The sequence below is a fragment of the Myotis myotis genome, unplaced genomic scaffold, assembly GCF_014108235.1.
Source record: "Myotis myotis isolate mMyoMyo1 unplaced genomic scaffold, mMyoMyo1.p scaffold_m19_p_18, whole genome shotgun sequence".
Lineage (NCBI taxonomy): Eukaryota > Metazoa > Chordata > Mammalia > Chiroptera > Vespertilionidae > Myotis > Myotis myotis.
Genome location: NW_023416322.1, coordinates 30,403,982 through 30,427,387, shown reverse-complemented (window position 1 = coordinate 30,427,387; position 23,406 = coordinate 30,403,982). Strand labels below are relative to the sequence as shown.

The window sequence follows — 23,406 nt, the reverse complement described above, 5'->3', positions numbered from 1 at the left end:
AAAAAATTAGACACCAAAACAAAATCCTTATACTCACTTTTATATCACCTTATAGTCACTGCTTTGAATATTGCAGGCACCAAATAAGTAGGAACTATCTGATTCTCTCAGAACTCCAGTTTCTAGGACCTAGGCTTTTATGAGGAGAGAAAGAGTAAGTGTCATGGCTGTGAATGGCCACTAGAGGCTCTCAGGGCTGGGCAGAGTATGGGGGCTGTGTATATGTGATCTCCCACTACCCCCCACCTGGCCAGAGCTAAAATAATAAAATGCTGAGCTCACTGTTCCCCCACCCTTTCCCCCGGCACCCGGGCACTGGACTCCTGGACTCCTCCTGCCGCAGGGACAGTGCTCCAGTAGCACACAGACTGACGGACAGAAGGGGAGGTGAGGGAAGTGGCCTTCAGGACTGGTAGGTAGGGAAGGCAGGGGGCTTATGGATCAGAGCCTGGTGGGAGATGGGAAGAGTGGCTCCTATTGGGAATAATACAAAGTGTATCTCTGTCTCTGTCACTCAGTGTATGTTTCTGCCACTGTCCGTCATATTCCTTAACTGTGTAGTTTACATTGTCAATGTAAGTATCACACTTTCTGGCTCTTTCATATTAAGCATGGTGTGTATGTGTAGCTTGTATTTTTTATATTGAAAAGATTGTGCAAGTTTAACCCTTCCACTGTTTTTAAAGAAACTCCCATTTAGAAAGCATTTCCCACGCACTGGTCTGGTGTCACCTTCCTGTCCAAAGCCAGGGACAAATTATGGGGACTCAGCCCCTCCTCTGCGGCCATACCACCCTTCCCCCAACCTGGAAGCACGCGCTCCTGCTCCCCCAGCTTCTCTGCACCCTTGCTTTCCCTTAGGATTTAGAATTTATCGAGCAGTGAAATCTTGATCCCTTACAATAAAAGAAGAAATGAGGGTGGGGTAAGAGAACTGTTCCCCCCCAAAACCTTGCTTTCTTAAACCAGTTTAGGAAAAAGACAGCACTAAGGGAGGAGAGGAGGAATATCCCTGAAGCTTCTGCCCCCCAACTCCTTTCAGTAGGAACTGGGCCTGGAGCCAACTGTTGAGCAGCTGTAGGTCAAGAGGCCCAATGGGCGCGGTAATGAGTGTGTGTGTGTGTTGGGGGGCTGCCAGGATTTTCCATCATATTTTGAAGACAAATCCAGCCTGGATGCCTGGATCCTCACCCAGAGTGGCTGGAAGCTGAGGAAGCAGCAAGGAGGCTCTGGTTCTAACAACCTAACCTTCCATCTTCCCATGCTCAACTAGATTTCTAAGCTTAAGGCATCCAGCTCATTGTTTTGCTCCCTAGCTGATCTTTGTGTCCCTACTGTGTTTGTCCACGTGGGTCTTTCCACTGTCCAACCACTTTCCTCATGTTCCCCAGGCTCTGCGAGTGCCACACTGTGGGAGGGGGTGGGGGCCATCATGTCATCGTATCTGAAGGAATTGGAGAAATACAGAGACATCGATGAAGATGAGATCCTAAAGACCTTGAGCCCCGAGGAGCTAGAGCAGCTGGACTGCGAGCTACAGGAGATGGACCCTGAGGTAGAGGCGCTAGCACAAGGAACCAGGGGCAATCCCCAGGCATTTGGGGAAGGCTCACAGGGCCCTGGGGTGGCTGAGACCAGGGCTACCTTTGGGGAGTCCCAGGAAGGCCAGGGAAAATGTGTCTGGAGATGTTTTAGGGAGCCCTTGGAGGTGCCCCAGGTCAGAGGGGAAGTCTGACTTGCTCCCCAAAACTCATCCCTAAGAACCTGCTCCTGCCAGCTGGACTAAGACAACGTGACCAGACAAAGAAGAGCCCAACAGGGCCACTGGACCGAGACGCCCTTTTGCAGTACCTGGAGCAGCAGGCCCTAGAGGTCAAAGAGCGTGATGACTTGGTGCCCTTCACAGGCGAGAAGAAGGGTATGGAGACCCTAACATCCGTGCCTCCCAGAACCCAAATGGCTGTCTCTCACATGTCCCCTTCCAGCTTCCCTCTCACCTGCCAGCTCCTAGCTGCTTGGGGAATCTACTGCCCTGATACCTGCATGCCAGCTTGCACGCTCCAGCTATTATAAAAGACACAGGAGTCCCGAGCTTGAAGAGGATTCAGGCTTTCCAGTGTCCCCTAGTGACACAACATTCTGAAATCTTCTGGAGAAGGAAAGGAAGCTGGAGGCCTGGATCTTAGACCTCTAATGAACCACCCTTCCTCTTCCCATCAGGGAAACCATATATTCAACCCAAAAGGGAAATTCCAGCACAGGAGCAGATCACTCTGGAGCCTGAGCTGGAGGAGGCCCTGGCCAATGCCACAGATGCTGAAATGTGTGATATCGCAGGTAGGCAACTGTGGGAAGTTGAGGAGAGTGGGAAGATCAGGGGCAGGTGGTTCTATTCGTGGCACAGGATTAGTGGGGAAGGCCCTGAACCAGGTCACGGATGTTTGAAAAACCTCCAGGTAGTGGTGTTTAATTTTACTTGTTTGTTTACATAATTCATTCATTTTTAAATTTAATATGTTAACATCTCAAGGGCAATTTTACAGGGATTATAAAGCAAATAAAAGTGGAACTATTCTGGCTGAAAACAGGCAGAAGTCTGACAGATTCCCTCACCCTCTAGTGCAGCCGTGGGCAAACTACGGCCCGCGGGCCGGATGTTTGAAATGAATAAAACTAAAAAAAAAAAAAGACCGTACCCTTTTATGTAATGATGTTTACTTTGAATTTATATTAGTTCACATAAACACTCCATCCATGCTTTTGTTCCGGCCCTCCGGTCCAGTTTAAGAACCCATTGTGGCCCTCGAGTCAAAAAGTTTGCCCACCCCTGCTAGTGGCTCCTTAGGGACCTTCTTTAGCCCAGTCTCAAGATTTTAGAAACTACTGCCTCAAGCAATTTATGGAAGGGACCCGTGGGGCCAAAGGAAGGGGAACCTCTTGGAAAAGTGGAAGAGGTCAGGCTTAAAAAATTCAACAGATTCAGAATGAGATGAGAGGGGTGGCTTGAAAAAATCCCTTCTCGTTCCTTAACCCCCGTTTACTCTTTCCAGCAATTCTGGGCATGTACACACTGATGAGCAACAAGCAATACTACGATGCCATCTGTAGTGGAGAAATCTGCAACACTGAAGGCATTAGTAGTGAGTATGTGTGGGAGCAGGGCTCCCAGGGCTCTTGGCAGGCAGTCCCAGAGTCGGAGGAAAGGTAGCAAAGGATGAAACAGGTGAATTGGGAAGAAGACATGTGCACAAGTGATGAGAGAACAAACAGGGAGAAGGTTGTGGGGTATGTAGGGTTTCCTTCCTGCCTTCACCCACAGGTGTAGTGCAGCCTGACAAGTATAAGCCAGTGCCAGATGAGCCCCCAAATCCCACAAATATCGAGGAGATATTAAAGAGTGTTCGAAGCAATGACAAGGACCTGGAGGAAGTGAACCTCAATAATATAAAGGTATTTGATCCCAGCCTCCAAATAATAAAACTGGGTAACTGCTGACATGGGAGGTCCTCAGCCCACCATCTCCTCCTGTTCCCCTCTGACAGGACATCCCGATACCCATGCTAACTGAGCTGTGTGAGGCCATGAAGACAAATACCCACATCCGGAGCTTCAGCCTGGTGGCCACGAGGAGTGGTGACCCCATTGCCAATGTGAGGCTGGTTGACATCCCTAGCCCTCTCCCCATAACTTGACATGCATTCCTGGCAAGGCTGTCATAAAGGGCTGTGCTGGGGGTGCTATTCCCATCACGCTCTCTTAGGGTAGCTCCCACCCCCTCCCCACAGTCTGAAATCCTTAGATCATCTTCCCAAAGAGCCAAAACCCTCTCTACCACCCCCAACTCCACTGCACGCTTGATTTCCCTGCTTCCCCTATTTCCTACCCTTACTTCTGTCACCCCCTGGCCCCACCTACAGCTCCTCAAGGACTTGTCTCAAAGAGCTGTGTTTCCCTCTTGCTCCTGTTCTTTCTCTCCTCAGTCATCTGTGAAACTGTCCCCTAATCCTAACCCAAGTCCCTACTACCCAGGCGGTGGCTGACATGTTGCGTGAGAATCGTAGCCTCCAGAGCCTGAACATTGAATCCAACTTCATTAGCAGCACAGGGCTCATGGCTGTGCTGAAGGCAGTTCGGGAAAATGCCACGCTCACTGAGCTCCGTGTAGACAACCAGGTCAGCATTCCCTTCCCTTGGGCTTTGCATTCAGCTAATACTCACTAAGTCTCCTCCCTGAGGCAGCCACTGGGTCAGGATCTCATCTGATCTTGTTTGATTTCTCTTCATTGTCTCTATGAAGGGAGCCAAACCAGCACCTCTCCCACGCTGGAGAAACAAGCCTCCTTGACCTCCCAAAGGGTGGGTGATCTGCAACAGTGGACAACCCAGAGAGGGTGCTGACAACTTTCATCTCTCCCTCCCCCAGCGCCAGTGGCCTGGTGATGCAGTGGAGATGGAGATGGCCACCGTGCTCGAACAGTGTCCCTCCATCGTCCGCTTTGGCTACCATTTTACACAGCAAGGGCCACGCGCTCGGGCAGCCCAGGCCATGACCCGGAACAATGAACTACGTGAGTAACTACAGACATGGTGTTGTGGGGGAGGGTCAATAGGTACAAAAGCTGGCGGATAGTCCTGAAAGCTGACTTAGTGACTAACAGCCCGGGGTGCTCCCAAAGTGATATTCACGTGTGAAGTGCAAATCGCATAAGTGGTCAGAAAGTAGATAGGGAAGTCCCCCTGCCCCAAAAATATACCTGTAGAGAAGTAGAAAGGAAGCTAGACATACCTGTGTGGAAACATAGTATTTTTGTTGTCATTTCTTATTTTGTTTTATTAATATGATGATGATGATAGGGGCATGTTTGGTGGCCTAAGACATTACCTCTTTACAAGTCTGGTCAAGGAGCTGGAAGGGAGACCACCTTTGCAGAAAGCAAGAGGTGGAACAAAACTTATGTTTACTCTTCCTCCTATACAGGTCGCCAGCAAAAAAAGAGATAACACTACCTTTGCCTTTACCATCAACAACTGGGAGCCCTGAATGCTAAAATCCTCATCTGTTCCCCTTTCCTGTAAATAAAGGTCCTTCTGTCCACTCTGCCTGCCTCCTTCCTTGGGCTTTGGGGTGGAAATCTTGGCGCTAACCCCCAAGGGTTACTGCCAGTTCATCTGGGGATTATTTATACTCTGGGGATCAACAGGCAGGGAGGTTAAGTTACTAGAAGAGGTGGGGGAGCTCCCTCCCTTGGTGTGTTCCCCATCAGCCTGATAATGCCTTTAGACTCTTCTTCTTTCACAGGATACCCAGCCTCAGCCCTATTTCCCTAGCCGCCACCCCCCCCACCCCCCCCCCAGTTTCTACCCACAACCCTCATGTGATTTGAAGGAGGAAAGGATTTTGAGTGGAGGTAGTAAAGAAGGCAGACAACATGAAGGGCAAAGACCTCTTCTGACAGACTTATTAATAGGGCACCGGGCTGCGTGCAGCTGACGCTTGGCATGACTTTGGTAGAAGGTGGGGGAGGGGTTAGAAGTATGGGCAGCTGTGTACATTGCAGGGAAGGATTGGCTGGACTGAGAAGGAACACCTCTGAAATCCTGAAGTGGGACAAGGAACCAGACGTGAGGAAAGTCAGGCTCCCAGCGCCTGCTATAGTTTATTTGTGAATTAAATGGGGAAAGAGAGTATCAGTCTAAGGGGAGATCAGGAGGTTCCTCCTCATCAGAATCAAACTCAACATTTTCATCTTTTACCCATCGACCTCGTCCATCTGGAATCCATCCAGAGCTAGAAACAGCAGAGAAAATAGAATTGGTCAGGAAAGGTTTATTAAGTCAGTGGGATAGGAAAAAATAATTCAGAAGGTTTGACAAGAGGAGGGTCATAGGAAAATGGGAAGAGTGATTCTGCATACTCACCTTCGAAGAGTGAGGTAATGGTCCAGGGCTCGTCTTCTCGTGGGGCTCAGAGGTGCAGGGGATGAGACAGCTGCTGACTCCTTAGCCTGTGGGTCTGCCCCTGGCTCAGGGTCCCTACTGGTCTTCCCACTTTGGAGTTCAACCTCTGGGGGGAGCAGAGGGGAAGGCGAGACAGAGGGACGAGGAGCTTCTGGCCTGGGTAGAGAAGAATCAAAATCTGTCAAAGCAGTCAAGGAAAGGGCCATTTCTCCTGTGACTCCCAACCCCTTGAAGCAGTGTTTCCTAAACTGTGTTCATCAATGCTCAGTAGATAGAGCACTGGCCTGTGGAAAGGGTCCCGGGTTCCATTCCAGTCAAGGGCATGTACCTCAGTTACAGGCTCCATCCCTGGCCCTGGTCAGGGCACATGTGGGAGGCAACCAGTTGATGTGTCCTTCTTGCATTGATGTTTCTCTGTGTCTCTCCCTCTCCCTTCCACTCTTTCTAAAAATCAATGGAAAAATATCCTCTGGTAAGGATTGGGGAAAAAAAGAAAAAGATATTAATGTGTCCTTCATAGACTTTTGCGCCCTGACTGGTTTGGCTCAGTGGATAGAGCGTCGGCCTGCAGACTGAAGGGTCCCAGGTTCGATTCCAGTCAAGGGCATGTACCTTGGTTGCGGGCACATCTCCAATAGAGGATGTGCAGGAGGCAGCTGATAGACGTTTCTCTCTCATTGATGTTTCTCTCTATCCCTCTCCTTCTGCCTTTCTCTCTGTAAAAAAAATCAATAAAATATATTTTTAAAAAAAGACTTTTGCAATCAAATGAATTTAGGAAAGGCTAGATTAAAAATATTTAAGTTTTTTATCTTAACAGTTTGTAGAACCCTTAAAATATATGAATGTTACAATTCTTCAAAAGTATCCTACTTTGGGATGGGAAGAGATCAACCAAAGAACTTGTACACATATATGCATAACCCATGGACACAGACAATAGGGTAGTGAAGGCCTGGGGCATGGGGTGGAGGTGGGCTAGAAGGGGTCAATGGGGTGGAAAAGGGGACATATGTAATATTTTCAACAATAAAGATTTAATTTTTTTAAAAAGTATCCTACTTTGTAATTCGACAAAGTGTGATTTCCCAAACTTTTTTGTAAATTACAAAATTCTTTTTCCTGAAATACCAGTTAACATCTCCTGAACGCTAGTGTTCCTGAGAGTACAATTTGGAAAACAATCACTTAAGAACCATCTATGGTGGTTTGAGGGGTGGTGGGCTGTGGTGGTGCGGGGAGGGTGACTGAGCACAACAGAAAAAAAGAGAACTCACTGACATGGACAACAGTGTGGTGATAGCAGGGGGAGGAGGGTAGGTGGAGGTGGAAGAGGGTATATGGGGATAAATGGTGATAAAAATATTTTAAAATGACCATCTATCTCCTTTTATCCCTCCCTATCCGACTTTCCCGCCCCACAGACCTGTGCTTTCGGCGACAGCAACTGTTATAGTGAGGAGCTCTGTGCAGAGCATTCTGGGTGATAAGTCGAGTCTGGGTTAACAGAGGAGCCTGGTATGGAGATGGAAAACAGAGTCAGAGCTTCTTTCTAGAAGCCAAAGCCCTTCACGCCTAAGGTATGCAGTATGGTGCTCCCTGGAACACACACTTGCATCTCTTGATTACCTCTCCTTTGGTCTCTTCCTTCTCCAATTCATTCTGCTGTTTTGGATTCTGTTCTGTTCCTTTTCCTGACTGCTTCTTGCCATAGAAAAGCTGCAGGCCTGAGGAGAAAAGCAAGAAAATTAAAAGCAAAGCACCTTGACCGGTCTGCACACATTTTATTATTTTATTACTTTTTTAAAAAATATATTTTATTGATTTTTTACAGAGAGGAAGGGAGAGAGATAGAGAGTTAGAAACATCGATGAGAGAGAAACATCGATCAGCTGCCTCCTGCACACCTCCTACTGGAGATGTGCCCACAGCCAAGGTATCTGCCCTTGACCGGAATCAAACCTGGGACCTTTCAGTCCGCAGGCCGACGCTCTATCCACTGAGCCAAACTGGTTTTGGCAACTTTTAAATACACACACACACACACACACATACATATATATGTATACACACACACATATATATGTATTTTAATCTTCACTGGAGGATCTGATCTTCCTGTAGAAAAGAGACAGAGAGAGAGAGAGGAAGTGAGAGAGAAAAAAACAAAACAAAACAAAAACATTGGTGTGAGAGAGAAACACATATCAGTTGCCTCACAAACTCACACTGGGATCAAACCTGAAACCTACTAGGTATGACGGGGAATGGAACCCAGAACCTTTTGGTATACGGGGACACTCCAACCAACAGAGCCACCCGGCCAGGGCTTCAGGGTTTATTCTCTACCCCTGTCTTCGGACACACTTACTGGATAGATGTTTCTTGCCTGCACGGTGGGCAGTCAGCATGGCCAGGGTGTCCAGTACAGGTCGGTGGGGACATATGGCACAAGCAAAGCTGGAGAGGAGAGAGAAGATAGAGAGTCCTTGGGGAGTGTGTCTCTGCCGGCGGTCCCACCCTGTCCTAGCAGGCCTTTCCCAAGCCCAAACCCAACCATCCTAATCTCCACCACCCACACCCCTGTCCCCTCCCCACCAAAAACCCTACATACTCCCGCTCTCCTCAGTAACAAAAATGTATTGAGCCTCTAATCGCAGAACCCTCAGGCTTGATCTACTCTCGCCTTCCCTCACCGTCCATCCCGTAGCATCAGCGCCTCGTCCTCTGGTATATAACTGGCCAGCAGGTCCCCAACTCTTCGCTTCTGCAAAGAGAAGGGAAAGAAGTCCGGAAAGATCAGCGGAGTAGGAGGAGGGGGGCGGGGCAGGGAGATGACAGGGACAGGGACTCAAACGGACTAAAGACCATGGAGAGAAGAGATCACAGAGCGAAGCGAAGAAGGGGCCACAACCCAGGACTAGTAACCCAAGACTAGTCACCCTGACTCCCCGCCCCCCCAACCCTCAGCCCCCATCTGTTGCCAGAGCAACAAAACAACTCCTCCGCGGCCTTCAGAGGGCAGCGGAAGCAGCTCTCCACGCTCCCCTCTCGCGCTTACTTTGAGCACATTGAGTTGACTCCAGTCGTCCCCCTCTCTCTTGAAAGACATCACAACGGTGAGTTCCAGAAACAATAAATCCTATTGCACAGACTTCGCTCCTCCTTTCAGGCCACCGTAGCAAGAGTGGGGCGTCTCCTTTCCGGCTGGTCTCTTCCCGTTTGGCCTCCTTACTTCCGGGGACGGCTTCCCGGCATGCACTGCGCGATCCCGAAAGCCCGCCTCCAGCCCACCGAGGGGGACTGCATTTCCTATGGTCCCCTGCGACCCCGCAGACGCGGAGCCTTTCGGGAAATGAAGTCTTTTTTCAAAGAACTTGCCTTCCGGCTGGTTCCGGGCCCTTGCATCTTGTCATATTCTAGGCATTTGGAGAGATAGATGTGGAGCCCGAATTTGAGGGGGGACTCATCTGATGCGGAGTGGGCCTTTGGGGATCTCTGAGTGGAAAGTGTACTTCAAACTCTACCAGTCATCACGCGCTTTGTCGGCGGCGACAGCCCACCTGGGGGGCCTGATTTGTTCCCCACCTTAGCGGACCGACCTAGAGACTGGGCGCAGCCGGGGTATAGGGGGTCCCCGGAGAACGGGCTGCCAGACCTGGAGGCAAACTGAACCGAACAGTGAGGAAAGTGTCTAGGGTTCAAAGGTCAAGGGTCAGCGTCGCGAGTTGTAGAGGGTCGAAAGTCGGAGGGGTGTCTAAGGAGAGACTCAGGGACTGAATACTCAGAGTGCAGATTCGTGGGAAAGGCGCCGGGAGGGAGGAGGATAAGCGAGAGTGGAGGGGGGTGCGTAGTCAGGGAGACGGGAGACTCGGCAGAGAAGACGGAAAGGGAAAGGAATCTCCTGGTCACCGGTTCCCAGTCCCCGGGCCTGTCACTCTCGGTCACTTAGCCGGGCGCCCCGCAGTTGCAACCCCAGCTGCCGGCAGGGTGAGGAGATGGCTTCTCCCTCTCGACAGGACCCCCTCGGGGGGTCAGGGCTGCTTCAGGGGAGCCGGGCTCGTTCTTACGGAAGCCTGGTGCAGTCCGCCTGCTCCCCGGTGCGGGAGAGACGCCTGGAGCATCAGCTGGCGCCCGGAGACACGCTGGCTGGCCTGGCGCTCAGATACGGGGTGACGGTGAGTCTTCCAGGGCTGGGACTGGACAACCGGCTGCAAGAGATTTACTCCCCAGGGCGATGGCGTGGCCCTTCTAGGCTCTTTCCTCTGAGGTTTTCCTAATTGTGCTGTGTTGTCTGATCCACTTTCATGTTTTGTTTGTTTTCCCATTTGCGCCGCACCGTCTGGTTGGCACACATCCTGCCCCACTGCCTTCGTGGAGAGGAGCCTTTCATTATGCAGCGACTATGCGAGGGGCTTTACATACATTAGCCCGTTGGTCCTCCATCCCTGTGAGCGTGCAGTTGTTGCCCCCTTTCTACAGATGAAGAGACTGAGGCCGAGATTGGTGCACCAGTTTGACTAAAGTCAAATAACAAATCAGCAATAGAGTGGAAATGCAAACGTCGGTCTGCTGACAAAAGTCTGCACGGATGGCCGCATAGAAGCTGTTTAATTGAGAGTGATTAAACATTTACAGCAAATCCTGGAGAGCGGGGTTTTAGTTCTAAGATCCTAAAGTGCCCATCTCTCCTTGTTCTTTTTCCTCCTCAAGGCTCTACCTTCTTCTCTCCAAGGCACTCCCCACACCAAGCATTTCCGGTCATGCGTAGGGAATATGTGCTAGGTGTAAAAATACACTGCACCAAAGTGGATGAGGGTTTTGTTTTTTTTCCCCATACCCTGTTGAATTTAATCAACATTGTTATGCCCGGTAGGCTTAAAGCACTCTGGTAGCCATTCTGGGAGGTACAAACATAAACAAAATGTATGGTCGTTGTCCTCATATAATTTACAGTCTAGTGAGAAATGATAGTAGGTGAGAATGTGGTGAGCTTGTAGAGGTATTAACAAAGGATGGAAAATTAAAAAAAAATAATTTTATCTGGAAGGGAGTAGCACATCAGTGCAGATTTCAAGGGAGCCATCATGAAAGGCCTTGAAACTTACAGATTCCTTCCTCTATGCTTCTCTTTACAAACCCACGCCGTCCAATTGTTTATACCTTTTACATCTTTTTCTTTCCAATAACCTATATTCTCCTTTAAGAATGATTTTCCTTCAAAAAAATTATTTGTTTGTTTTAGAGAGAGAGAGGAAGGGAGAGAGGGAGAGAGAAATATCAATTTTGTTGTTCCACTCATTTATGCATTCATCGGTTGATTATTTTTTTTTTTTTTTTTTTAAATATATTTTATTGATTTTTTACAGAGAGGAAGGGAGAGAGATAGAGAGTTAGAAACATCGATGAGAGAGAAACATCGATCAGCTGCCTCCTGCACATCTCCTACTGGGGATGTGCCCGCAACCCGGGTACATGCCCTTGACCGGAATCGAACCTGGGACCTTTCAGTCCGCAGGCCGACGCTCTATCCACTGAGCCAAACCGGTTTCGGCCATCGGTTGATTCTTTTATGTGCCCTGGCTGGGGTTGAACTCACGACTTTGATGTATCGAGATGATGCTCTAATCCACTGAGCTACCCAGCCAGGGCCTTCTTTCAGTTTTATATCTCTATCTGGCATAGTCCCCAACACATAAAGCTTAATAGATTGGTTTTTGTTTGTTTGTTTGATGTTTTTATTGATTTTAGAGAGAGAGGAAGGGAGAGGGAAAAAGAGAGAGAAATACCGATGAGAGAGAAACATCAATTGGCTTTAGACCATGATGTCTACTTGAAATATCCCCTTTCCTGAACTCCCAGTCTTCATATGTGGAAATATGAGCCATACTTTCATTATTAAAAAACAATCTGCCTGGCTGGTGTGGCTCAGTGGTTGAGCATTGACCCATGTACCAAGAGGTGGCTGGTTTGATTCCTGGTCAGGGCACATGCCCGGGTTGTGGGCTCTATCCCCGGTAGGGGTGTGCAGGAGGCAGCCAAGTGATGTTTCTCTCTCATCGGTATTTCTCTCTCTTTTTCCCTCTCCCTTCCTCTCTCTCTAAAATCAATAAAAACATCAAACAAACAAACAAAAACCAATCTATTAAGCTTTATGTGTTGGGGACTATGCCAGATAGAGATATAAAACTGAAAGAAGGCCCTGGCTGGGTAGCTCAGTGGGTTAGAGCATCATCTCGATACATCAGAGTCATGGGTTCAACGACTTTGTTTAGACTCCAAAGGAAGTTGATATGAAAGTACTGAGCAGCCCCTGTCTACCATCAAAGACTCAAAAGCTGTGCAGAGAGGTGAACCGTGCTACTAGTGTTACCAACAATTATTTATTTATTGAGATTTTCTTATAGGCCTGTACCTTTTTGAGTACAGAAAAGCCCCTTAGTCTACTGAAGAAGTCTAGGTTCTGGCCTCATTCTGCTTACTAGCTGAGTGACTGTATAAGTCACTTCCTCTGTCTGGGTCCTCAGTTTCCTCACCATTTGTAAAATGAGGAAGATGTGTTAAAAAATGATAATCAACTAAGTTGTTACCTATGTATCATGTAAAAAACACGTAGCATGTGCCAAGCTTTAAAAGTTATCTTTTTTTTTAAATATATTTTATTGATTTTTTACAGAGAGGAAGGGAGAGGGATAGAGAGTTAGAAACATCATGAGAGAGAAGCATTGATCAGCTGCCTCCTGCACACACCTACTGGGGATGTGCCCACAACCAAGGTACATGCCCTTGACCGGAATCGAACCTGGGACCCTTCAGTCCCCAGGCCGGCGCTCTATCCAGCGAGCCAAACCAGCTAGGGCTTTAAAAGTTATCTTGTATGATCTTCATAAGACTTTATGAGGTAGATAGGTGTAACTATATCCATTTAAAGACAAGGAAACTGAGGCTTAGGGAGATAACTTGCCATAGATTACACAGCTAGTCTAATTAGTAGAGCTAGAATTAGGACCGGGGTCATCTCACTCTAAAATCCTCACTTTGTACTGCTCTGTTAAACTAACTAGATTCTAATGGCCTTTCTAGCTTGAAAAGATTGGCTTGATGGCTTAGGACTCCTCTGGGCTTTGGTCTTGGTTGCATCCTTTTTTTTTTTTTTTATAATATATTTGTATTGATTTCAGAAAGGAAGGGAGAGAGAGAGATAGAAACATCAATGATGAGAGGGAATCTTCTATCGACTGCCACCTGCACACCCCACACTGGGAAATCGAGCCCAAAACCTGGGCTTGTGCCCTGACCGGGAATTGAACCATGACCTCCTGGTTCATAGGTCGATGCTCAACCACTGCGCCATGCCAGCTGGGCGGTCACATCCTTTTTAAAGAATGGCTCATGGCTCAGTGATTGAGCATCAACCTATGAACCAGCAGGTCACAGTTCAGGGCACATGCCTGGGTTGTGGGCTCGATCCCCAGTGTGGGTTGTGCAGGAGACAGCCTATCAATGATTCTTTCCCCTCATTGATGTTTCTATCTCTTTCTCCCTCTTTCTTCCTCTCTGAAATCAATAAAAAAGATATATATATATTTTTTAATAAAATAAAAAATAATGGAGCCCTAGCTGGTTTGGCTCAGTGGAGAGAGCGTCAGCCTGCAGACTAAAGGGTCCCAGGTTCATTTCCGGCCAAAGGCACATGCCTGGTGTAAGAGCTTGATCCCCTCCAGTGGGGGACATGAAGGAGGCAGCCAATCAATGATTCTCTCTCATCATTGATGTTTCTATTTCTCTAAGTCTCTCCCTTCCTCTCTGAAATCAATAAAACTACATATATATTTAAAAAATAAAAAAATAATGGAATATGTTACCTGACCCAGAGGAGTCATAAGCCATCATGTGCCCTGACCTGGAATTGAATCTTGATCTCCTGGGTCATAGGTCGATGCTCAACCACTGAGCCACACCAGTTGGGCTGATGCTATTATTTTTATTTTTCCTAGCTAGTATCATAGATCCCTTCTAGCTCTAAGATATTATATTACTGTAAATTTTCTGTGGCTTTTGTTATTTCCTAGAAGTACCATATAAGAGGACATATTCCATTCTTTTGTGTTTGTTTTTTTAAAATATATTTATTGATTATCATGCCCAGGTTGCAGGCTTTATACCCAGTAGGGGGCATGCAGGAGGCAGCTGATAAATGAATCTCTCTCATCATTGATATTTCTATCTCTCCCTCTCCCTTCCTCTCTGAAATAAATAAAAATATTTTTTTAATTAATGTCATCAAAACACTTGGCAAAGTAAAAGTACAGAACTACAAGCCAATTTTAACTTTTTTAATTGTTTAGATTAATCTGGTTTTATTTTTAAACACATCATAGCATAAGATTTTTTAGTCAAGTTTTTATAATAATAGTTTTACCCCAGGGTGGAAACAGCATAGATATTTGACAGACATAAAAAATATGATTTCTTAAACTGATGCCAATATGGGATGAATTTTTAGTACAACTGGCTGCCTGGCCTCTGATAATAAAATACTGACATACTGTATCTGTGATTTCTCTATTTTATGATCTAGTTTAACCATAAAGCATTAATGAGCCTCTGCTGTGTGCCAAGTTTGTGATGTTGAGGAGCACCTTAGAGATACAGAGACAGCAAGTCACCATTCCTACCTTTAAAGGACTCACAGAGTTTGAGCAAATATGCAAAGAGGTGAATAACAATATAATAGGGCAGGCATTATTGCAACCATACTTACAGTATGGGAGCCCTGAGGAAAGTAATGCAAAGGAAGTCAGAGTTGATAAGTAGACATTTTTCAGGCAGAGAAGGGGATAGTGGAGAATCCTTTCAGGCAGATAAAGACACAAAAGTGTAAAAGATCATGATATACTAAAGGCCCAATGCACGAAATTCGTGCACGAAATTTGTGCAGGGGGCTCGGCCCTTGCAGCCACGCCCACTGGTCATTCCGGAAGGTTGTCCGGAAGGTCATTCTGCCGTCTGGTCTAATTAGCATATTAGCTCTTTATTATATAGGATTCAAAGAAAAATGAGAAGTTCAGGATGGCAAAATATATAGGTGGCAGGAGAGAGATGAAGCTAGACATTATGGGAGCTAGATTGAGGATGCCCTTGAATGCTAATTTGTATTTTAACTGAGCCAATGAGGAGCAAGAGGGAGTTTATAAGTAGGGTAATGAGTTGATCAGATTAATTTTTTGAGAAAGATAGATGTGCCCTGGCTTATGTGGCTCAGTTAATTGGAGTGCCGTCCTGTGCACCAGAAGGTCTCCAGTTTGATTCCCAGTCAGGGCACATACCTAGGTTTCGGGCCTGATCACATTGATATTTCTGTCTCTCTTTCCCTTCCGCCCTCTCTTAAAAAGAAGCAGAAGAATAAAGATAGATGTCAGCAAGGTGAAGGATGAGTAGAAAGACCAATTAAACTTTCAGTACTCAGATGAGAAGTATTAAGGGTTGTTCTAAAGCAGCGGTTCTCAACCTGTGGGTCGCGACCCCTTTGGCAGTCGAACGACCCTTTCACAGGGGTCACCTAAGATCATCCTGCATATCAGATGTTTACATTATGATTCATAACAGTAGCAACATTACAGTTATGAAGTAGCAACAACATGAGGAACTGTATTTAAAGGGCCAGAGGGTTGAGAACCACTGTCTGCGGTGATGGCAGAAGACTGAAGATTAAACCAGATATGAGAGGCCACGTGGGTATGGGTGATGAAAGAAAAGTATGAGTTAAGAGTGACATTGATATTTCTACCTTGGGAGGCAGGTAGATAGATGGTGATGCCAGTCACCATGTTCAGTGATAAATAAGTAGGTACTAAGTAAATATTTGGTCAGTGAAATTAATATTGTAGTGTGGAGTATTCCCAGAAGGAGTAAAAGGGCCCTAGCTCTGTCGTTAACTTGCTAGATAATCTTAGGCAAGTAACCTAATCTCCCTGAGCCTCAGTTCCTTCATCTTTAATAGAAGTTCTCAAAGTGAGATCCAGGGACCCCTATGGGTCCCTGAAACCCTTCAGGGATCCACAAGATCAAAACTGTTTTCATAGTAATAATGAGATTTTACTGGCCTTTTTCATTCTCATTCTCATGATCGTACTGTTTTCAAGAGGTTACATCACATGTGAATCAGGGGAATTTCATCTTATTGTAATCAGCTAGGAACAGTATATACAACTAGCTGAAACTGTTGAGATACAGTTTTAATTAAATTAAAAAACTGAATTTTTAAAAAAGAGGCTACATCATGTGATATTTAAAGAGATTTAAATAAGGTGATTTGCAAAAATGTAAAACAGTGCCTCTCCTTGCTACATTTTGTTGTTTTGGAAAATATAGTTATTTTTCTTAAAATATTTATGTTAACATGTAATGGGTTTATTATTTTTAAATAAATACATGTTCTTAAACTTTTGCAGTGTTTCTTTGCAGGTCCACATGCTGATGCTCTATACCAGTGGTTCTCAACCTGTGGGTCGCGACCCCTTTGGTGGTCGAACAACCCTTTCACAGGGGTCACCTAAGACCATCCTGCATATCAGATATTTACATTATGATTCATAACAGTAGCAACATTACAGTTATGAAGTAGCAACGAAAATAATTTTATGGTTGGGTCACAACATGAGGAACTGTATTTAAAGGGCCAGAAGGTTGAGAACCCACTGCTCTATACACTGAGCCAAACCAGCTAGAGCATAAACTTTTTCAGTTTTAATTTATAATACCTTAAATATTGATAGCTATCATCCACATAAAGAAAAGCTTTTTTCCTTATAAGTTTTTTAAAATCCTCACCCAAGGATATATTTATTGAGGGAGAGAGAGAAACACTAATGGACTACATCCGGTACGCGCCCCAATCTGGGGTTGAACTCGCAGCCTAGGTATGTTCCCTGATCTGGAATTGAACCTACAACGTTTTGGTGAACAGGATGATGTTCCAACCAACAGAGCCACTCAGGCAGGGCTTTCCTCAATAATTTTTAAAAATGTAAAAGGATCCTATGACCAAAAGACATGAAAACCACTAATCAATAAGTTCCTTGTACTTTAGTTTGATTGTTATAGGGTCTCTTGATAAGAGATAAGACTCTGTACAATCCCTTTTTAAAAAATGTATGTAATCCTTTCCCAAGAATATGTTTTTCATTGATTTTAGAGAGAGAGGAAGGGAGAGGAGGAGAAATGAGGAGAGAAACATTGGTGTGAGAGAAACATCGATGGGCTGCCTACTGTATGTGCCCCGACCGGGGATTGAACCTGTGACCCTCCAACCAACTGAGCCACACCTGCCACGGCTACACAATCACTGTTAAAGGCATTAAATGCTATACAAATATAACGTATCTTTATTACTGTCATTAATTGTGGTGACTATTTTTTTTAAGATGGAACAGATTAAACGTGCAAACCGCCTTTATACTAATGACTCCATCTTCCTGAAGAAAACCCTCTACATCCCCATCCTGACAGAGCCCAGAGACCTGTTCAATGGTTTGGATTCTGAGGAAGAGAAAGATGGAGAGGAAGAGATGCAGCCAAGTAAGGCTGAAGTTTGGCCACACTCAGCTGAGCAGAAGACACAGCAGACAGGCTCAGGACGTGCCAATGGCGAAGTCCTTTCCACACCTGGCCAGGAACCCCCCACTCCCAGCCATGACCTCTCTGCCTCTGATTTCCTTAAGAAGCTTGACTCACAGATCAGCCTGTCAAAGAAGGCTGCTGCCCAGAAGCTGAGAAAAGGGGAAAGTGGGTGAGTCTTAATGGTTCCTTTTAAGCCCCTTCACAGACTTCTCTGTTCTTCTAGGCTTACCTTACCAGATACACAAGTAAGTAAGAACAGTGTCTGCAGAAGCAAGGGAAATCCTTTCCTCCAGTGGCCCCAGGGCAGTGAGCAGAGCCAGTGGCTGCTGGAATGGGTAGAGGCAGTGGGGAAGGGTTTTGTGTTCTCACTGGAGTAAAATAGTTGACTGTTCTTACTGCTCTGATGATCCATGAGGGAGCAGTAGGACTAGGATTTATCCAGAAGACATTGAGACTCCATCTAGACCAGCTTGGATGTATTAGGAAAGGAGGCAGCTTCCCACGTGCCTCATCATTGGCCTATTCTCAGGCTCGTCCCTTGACCTGTCACTCTTTCTCCCCTTTCCTCATTTGCAGGGTACCTGGGGAGGAGTCAGGTCTTCACCACAGCTCCCCTCGGATGCAGCAACGAGCAGTCCTAGGTCCCGTGCCACTGACCCGGACCTCTCGAATCCAGACACTTCGAGACCAGGAGGATGAAATCTTCAAACTCTGATGTCTCCAGAACTGATGGAGAGAAGCAAGATGGTGAAGGAGCAACTTGAGGGGGAGAGGAGCCTGAGGTGAGGCTCAAGAACATGGCTTCCCAGCCCACCTGCCTCCCTCCTGCCCAGCCTCATGTCTCATCAAGAGCTCCTTGGCCTGAGGCAGTTTTATTGGCAAGAGTAGGGGCTGGGGAATAGACCCCTTCTCAGTTCTGGGGTTGAATCTAAAGTTGTCCTTTAGATTCAAAGGTTCTTTTTACAGCCCTGCTGCCTTTCCCATCCCTTTCACCATTCCTTGGCCTTAGAACAGGAGGCAGGTGACTCCCTCAGGCCCTAACTTCTTCCCCATCTCCAACTATGTTACCTAATTTATTTGGTGCTATATTGAAGTGATATTTATTTGCTGTATTTTGTTCTTTCCCACTCTTAGCTGAAAAATGGGATTTTTATAGCCATGGTGTGAGGGAAACCCAGGAACAGTGAGCCAGTAACTGCTGGCTGTCCACCTTTTTAGCCAGCCCTGTTATTGAGGGTGGGGCAATCAGTGATCTAACCCTCAAAGTAAAGAATTTGGGTTTAGTCTTGACTAACCAATTCACTACAACTCTTTCACAACTCTTTCTCTGAGGAAAAAAACCAGTGATGTAGGTACCCGAACTATTCAATTCACCTTCTAACCTGCGCCTCTGTTCAGCCTGTGTGGCTAAGGGATGGAAGAAGAATTGCCTTGGAGTTCGAAGAGGAGAACAGTTGTGGGAGTGTAACAAACAGTTCCTATTTGTTATACTCCCTCCCCGTCAGAGCCTGTTGCTGTATGCCTTGCTCCTCACTGGATATTTATTTGCAATTTGTAGCACTGATCTGCGGTACAGTTTTTAAGCAGAAGTAGGCAAGGGAACCCCAATGATACTAAAATACGCCTGAGTCTCCTGTGTGCAAAGGCGAGTGGTGAGATAAGTGGTGTTATAGACCATCATGATGATCATCAGATATAAGAAACTGGAGAGATTAAACACTGAGCCCTGTGCATGTTTTAGTAGTTTTATTTCCCCTGTGAGACTCTCCCCTGCCCTGGCCCCTCTTCCTGTACTCTGGGACAGAGCCCCTGGTGTCTGTCCCGGCTCTGCCTAGAACCGCAGGTCTAGGATGTCTCAAAGCAACCCCTTCCCCCCTCTGTCTTTAGTGTCCCCAGAGGGGTTCACAGGGGAAGGGGCTTCCCTGTTTCAAACATCCCTTATGGAGGAAATAAGAGATCCAAATTTCACTTCCTCTTTTCATGCAGCTTTGTTTCTTGCCCAGGGGCTGGTGTGGGAGAGAGGCCTCATTGCTTCTTCCCCACCAGCCATTTGGGGTAGGGGGATTGGAGTCAAAAGCATTCTTGGGGAAGACTGGAGCCGGAGGACTGAAAAGCGTTAGTGCAGATGAGCAGAGTTAGAGAGCCCATTCATTGTCTGTTGCGTTCTCAGCCAGCCCTTTAGTCACGATCACGGCGGAATGTGCTGGGTTCAGAGCTTTCCCTCATCCAGCAACTTCCTGAGCCCATCACAGATCTTGCCAAGGTGCTGAGTGAAGTCAGGCCCGTAGAGGGCCGTGAGCAGGCCTGGGTCAGAGAAGTGGTCGAACACGTGGCGGATGCGGCCGTGTGACTTGGGCGTGAGGTGGTGCTGCACCAGCGCCAGCAGTATGTCCCGGCACTCGGTCAGCAGGCTGCCCAGCACCGCGGCCTCGAAAGTGAAGTCCACCTCGCCAAAGCTGAGCGCTGTCATGGCGCCCTGCCGCAGTTTTTGGCGAAAGCTGGCAGCCAGGGCCAGCTCACTGGGGCTAAAGCAGCCACTGCGGTGCAGCACGGCCACCTTGACAGCCACCTTGATGAGGTCCTTGATGACCCGCTGGGCCTGGGACCGGCTTTGCGTGTACTCTTTGGACACACGGTAGAGCTCATCTAGCACCTCGCTGCTTGTCTCGTCGATGAAGAGATGAGCCACAGACCGACCGGCCATCTTACTCAGTAGCTTCTTCTCTGCTTGCAGTGCCAGACTCTTTGAGCTGAAGGACTCCATGGCTCCTGGAGGAGGAGGTGGGGGCGGGGGTATGCGGTCAGTCAGAAGAAAGGCCACAGGCTTCCTAAGAAAGAGAGAAATAGCTTTTCCCCTTTCTGTCTCTTATTTGGTTTCTATCTCATCAGCATCTTTGCTTGTCATATTTTCCCCCTGGGCCCCTCAGTCCCCGATGCCTTGTTCCTATTTTTTCCCTTTACTGCTGTAAGAAATCTTCGTTTTTAAATATATTTTTATTGATTTCAGAGAGGAAGGGAGAGGGGGAGAGATAGAAACATCAATGATGAGAAAGAATCATTGATAGGCTACTCCCTGCACACCCCACACTGGAGATCGAGTCCGCAGTCCGCACATGTGCCCTTGACTGGAATCAAACCCAGGACCCTTCAGTCCGCAGGCTAATACTCTACCTACTGAGCCAAACCTGCCAGGGCTGTAAGAAATCTTGATCTCTAAGGCAGCCTAGAGGAGCAGAATAGCTTTGGCTGGAGGAATGAGGGCGCGCACACACACACACACACACACACACACACACGAGGCTAGCCCACCTCAAGTTAAGTTTTATGGGGAAGCAGGCTATTTCTGCTACAGTGGAGAAGATAAGGCTTATCTGACAAAGAATTCTCCGAGCTACCATTTTGGACACTGACCATGTGCCATATATCTGTGAGGTGTAGGTATTTCTATCCTTGTTTTATAGCTGAGCAAACGGAGGCTTCATTAAATCATTTACCCAAGATCAAACACTACTGTTTTTCTGACTCCAAAAGCCCATGTCAACCAGTGTGATATACTGCCTTTAAATAAGTGAGAAATATGGGGCCCCAGGAGTCTTGATAAAAATAATAACTAACATTTATTGAGACCCTACTATGTGCCAAGTGCTTTATGTGAATTATCTCAGTCTTCCCAACCCTTTGTAAGATAGACATCCCTATTTTACAATGAGAAAACTGAAGCCAAGTGAAATTAAGCAACTTGGCCAAAGTCACTAGCAAACTGTAAAAAGGGGCTTCAAACCAAATAATCCACAGAAACTTCCTTCCCTGGAAGGCTGTCCAGGCTGTGGAAGCACACGGAGGAAGCATGAGAAGCAAGCACCCCAGGGGGGCAGGCAGTACTAGAGGTCTAGCCTTCTGCTGGACCTGCACTGGGACCCTCCTGGTGACCCATCAGCTGCAAATGTCCAGGGTGCTCGCCCCGTGGTCTTTGCCTGGGGTTGTTCTGGTTGTTTTGCTTCTTACTTCCCCCTCCCCTGTTCTGCAGGATGTGGCTGTGACCGCAGTGAGGAGCAGCCTCACCCTCTCCCCCAAACCAATATGGGAGTCTGAAGAGTCAGGCAAGATGGGTACCTGGGGTGTAGGGGGGTTCTCCCCCAACCGAGCCAGTCCAAGGGGAACCTGGAACCTCGCTTTGTTCCTGCCTTTGTTGGGGGCTTTCTGAACCATGTTCCACAGCCGGGAGAGGAGATTGCTCCATTTGGGCCTTCCTTCCTCCTTGGCCTTCCTGTTACCCAGCCCTCAGTTGCCCCCGTTGCCATCTCACATTTGGTCCACTGTCCTCTCCCTCTCTCCCTGTTTCTAGTCTCACTTTTTCTCTTGCCTGGGACCTGCCCTATGATCCTCCGGCCAGGCTCTTCCTCTGGCCCTTACATTTATCTCCATGTCTCCCAAGATTGCCTTGCACCCCTCAGTACTCTGTCAGACACACACACCTCCACCCCCAGGCCTCAGCCCTGCCCCAACCCATCCCAAACCATGTCTGTCTTGCCCCAGGTAAAACTGAGCTGGACCCCTCCACTGGAGACCCCAGAATGCTATCAGGTTAGTCTCACAATCTGGAAAGATCAGGCTGACAGAGCCAGGACTCTTCTGTCACCTTCACCCCTAAAGCCTACCAGTCCCTTGCCAGTCATTGCCAGTCCCTCACCTGCTGTGCACTGGGTGCCAGTCTTGCCTTGGGTGTTCCGGAAGAGCTGACTGAATGGAGAAGCTCCAAAGTGAGAGGCCCTTTGGCCTGGCCCCACCCCTCAAGCCCCGCCTACCTACTCTCAGCTCAACCTCCGGTTCTTCATACAGTCACCAAGAAAGTTTATGGCCCAAGAACCTCCTAGAAGTATGACATAGGTCAAAAGGAATAGCACTCTGTAGGAAATAGTCTTGATTCTTATTTGTTTTTTTCTAATATATTTTCATTGATTTCAGAGAATAAGGGAGAGGGAGAGAGAGATGGAAACATCAATAATGAGAGAGAATAATTGATTGGCTACCTTCTGCATACCCCACATTGAGGATCAAACCCACAACTCGAGCATGTGCCCTTGACCAGAATCAAATCTGGGACCCTTCAGTCTGCAAGCCGACGCTCTCTCCACTGAGCCAAACTGGCTAGTCTTGATTCTTTGAGGTGATAAGGATTACATAAGCCCTGTTCTCAAATGGTCTGCTTGTTTCTTTGCTTGCTGCCCAATTCCTTGAAATCTTGTAAAGTACAAATGGCTGAGGTGTGCAGTCAATGGAGAATGTTCTGAAGATTGAACTTAAGCTGGAGATTCCAGAGGCAAGACAGAGACCAGCAGACTTAAGTGTGTTCCTGGAGTCTCCAGGGATGGGTAGGACCGGGGAGCAATATTATCATGAGCATATGCTTATTAAGGGTGGCACGGACTGTCCCTCCCTTAATACTTGAGAGAGGGAGGTGCTAGGGCCAGGGCTGCCAAACCAGATCTGACCAGCAGGTGTCAGCACAGGATTGAACCACTGGAAGAAACAAGCCTACCATGTACTTTGTAGCTGCTAAAGAAATTTTAAAATTGAAGGGCCCTGCCAGCATTGCTCAGTGGTTGAGCATTGACCCATGAAGCAGGAGGTCACGGTTTGATTCCAGGTCAGAGCATAGGCCTGGGTTGCAGGCTTGATCCCCAGTGTGGGGCGTGCAGGAGGCACCCAATCAATGATTCTTTCCCATCATTGATGTTTCTATCTCTCTCCCTCTCCCTCTCTAAAATCAATAAAAAAAATTTTTTTTTTTTTAAATAAAGGAAAGTCAGAGTTCCTAAATGAGGC

The 23,406-nt window shown here is 47.2% G+C and overlaps 4 protein-coding genes across 16 annotated transcripts; 2 read left to right on the top strand and 2 right to left on the bottom strand.

Annotated features, from left to right (window-relative positions):
* The first annotated feature begins 273 nt into the window (after nt 1-273).
* Nucleotides 274-5,098, top strand: TMOD4 (tropomodulin 4). 12 transcript variants are annotated; one of them, XM_036344599.1, is made up of 12 exons: nt 278-412; nt 519-575; nt 970-1,077; nt 1,392-1,555; nt 1,762-1,918; nt 2,221-2,337; nt 3,051-3,140; nt 3,320-3,450; nt 3,543-3,650; nt 4,030-4,173; nt 4,424-4,568; nt 4,979-5,098. In XM_036344599.1, exons 4-12 carry the CDS (start codon nt 1,433-1,435, stop codon nt 4,999-5,001), a joined length of 1,038 nt encoding a protein of 345 aa, XP_036200492.1. In that variant the 5' UTR covers nt 278-412; nt 519-575; nt 970-1,077; nt 1,392-1,432; the 3' UTR covers nt 5,002-5,098. The 12 variants fall into 12 exon arrangements, with proteins under 12 accessions (XP_036200494.1, XP_036200492.1, XP_036200493.1 ...); XM_036344600.1 differs by having other exon boundaries at nt 970-1,103; XM_036344603.1 differs by having other exon boundaries at nt 290-412; nt 495-575.
* Nucleotides 5,099-5,623: 525 nt separating this feature from the next.
* On the bottom strand, nt 5,624-9,239 carry LOC118673389 (sodium channel modifier 1). Its single transcript, XM_036344112.1, has 7 exons — nt 9,020-9,239; nt 8,655-8,725; nt 8,330-8,418; nt 7,588-7,685; nt 7,385-7,473; nt 5,920-6,114; nt 5,624-5,788 (listed from the first exon to the last, which is right to left on the bottom strand). The coding sequence occupies exons 1-7, from the start codon at nt 9,068-9,070 to the stop codon at nt 5,689-5,691; spliced, it is 693 nt and encodes a 230-aa protein (XP_036200005.1). The 5' UTR covers nt 9,071-9,239; the 3' UTR covers nt 5,624-5,688.
* A 61-nt stretch (nt 9,240-9,300) lies between these two features.
* LYSMD1 (LysM domain containing 1) lies at nt 9,301-19,190 on the top strand. The gene is made up of 3 exons (XM_036344113.1): nt 9,301-10,136; nt 17,385-17,749; nt 18,157-19,190. The coding sequence occupies exons 1-3, from the start codon at nt 9,957-9,959 to the stop codon at nt 18,293-18,295; spliced, it is 684 nt and encodes a 227-aa protein (XP_036200006.1). The 5' UTR covers nt 9,301-9,956; the 3' UTR covers nt 18,296-19,190.
* Nucleotides 19,191-19,311: 121 nt separating this feature from the next.
* Nucleotides 19,312-22,355, bottom strand: TNFAIP8L2 (TNF alpha induced protein 8 like 2). Of its 2 annotated transcripts, none has more exons than XM_036344115.1 (2): nt 22,271-22,355; nt 19,312-20,408 (listed from the first exon to the last, which is right to left on the bottom strand). In XM_036344115.1, exon 2 carries the CDS (start codon nt 20,342-20,344, stop codon nt 19,790-19,792), a length of 555 nt encoding a protein of 184 aa, XP_036200008.1. In that variant the 5' UTR covers nt 20,345-20,408; nt 22,271-22,355; the 3' UTR covers nt 19,312-19,789. The 2 variants fall into 2 exon arrangements, with proteins under 2 accessions (XP_036200008.1, XP_036200007.1); XM_036344114.1 differs by having other exon boundaries at nt 19,312-20,349.
* Between the last annotated feature and the right edge of the window lie 1,051 nt (nt 22,356-23,406).

Excerpts from the sequence above, each read along its gene's own strand:
- TMOD4 (XM_036344601.1), top strand. The coding sequence starts at position 1,433 with ATGTCATCGTATCTGAAGGAATTGGAGAAATACAGAGACATCGATGAA. Across the intron at positions 2,338-3,050 it reads TGAAATGTGTGATATCGCAG|CAATTCTGGGCATGTACACA; the intron begins GTAGGCAACTGT and ends TACTCTTTCCAG. Across the intron at positions 3,451-3,542 it reads TGAACCTCAATAATATAAAG|GACATCCCGATACCCATGCT; the intron begins GTATTTGATCCC and ends CCCCTCTGACAG.
- LOC118673389 (XM_036344112.1), bottom strand. The coding sequence starts at position 9,070 with ATGTCTTTCAAGAGAGAGGGGGACGACTGGAGTCAACTCAATGTGCTC. Across the intron at positions 7,686-8,329 it reads AGGCAAGAAACATCTATCCA|GCCTGCAGCTTTTCTATGGC; the intron begins GTAAGTGTGTCC and ends TTTTCTCCTCAG. Across the intron at positions 6,115-7,384 it reads TGCTGTCGCCGAAAGCACAG|GCCAGAAGCTCCTCGTCCCT; the intron begins GTCTGTGGGGCG and ends TTCTCTACCCAG.
- LYSMD1 (XM_036344113.1), top strand. The coding sequence starts at position 9,957 with ATGGCTTCTCCCTCTCGACAGGACCCCCTCGGGGGGTCAGGGCTGCTT. Across the intron at positions 10,137-17,384 it reads CGCTCAGATACGGGGTGACG|ATGGAACAGATTAAACGTGC; the intron begins GTGAGTCTTCCA and ends ATTTTTTTTAAG. Across the intron at positions 17,750-18,156 it reads CTGAGAAAAGGGGAAAGTGG|GGTACCTGGGGAGGAGTCAG; the intron begins GTGAGTCTTAAT and ends CCTCATTTGCAG.
- TNFAIP8L2 (XM_036344115.1), bottom strand. The coding sequence starts at position 20,344 with ATGGAGTCCTTCAGCTCAAAGAGTCTGGCACTGCAAGCAGAGAAGAAG.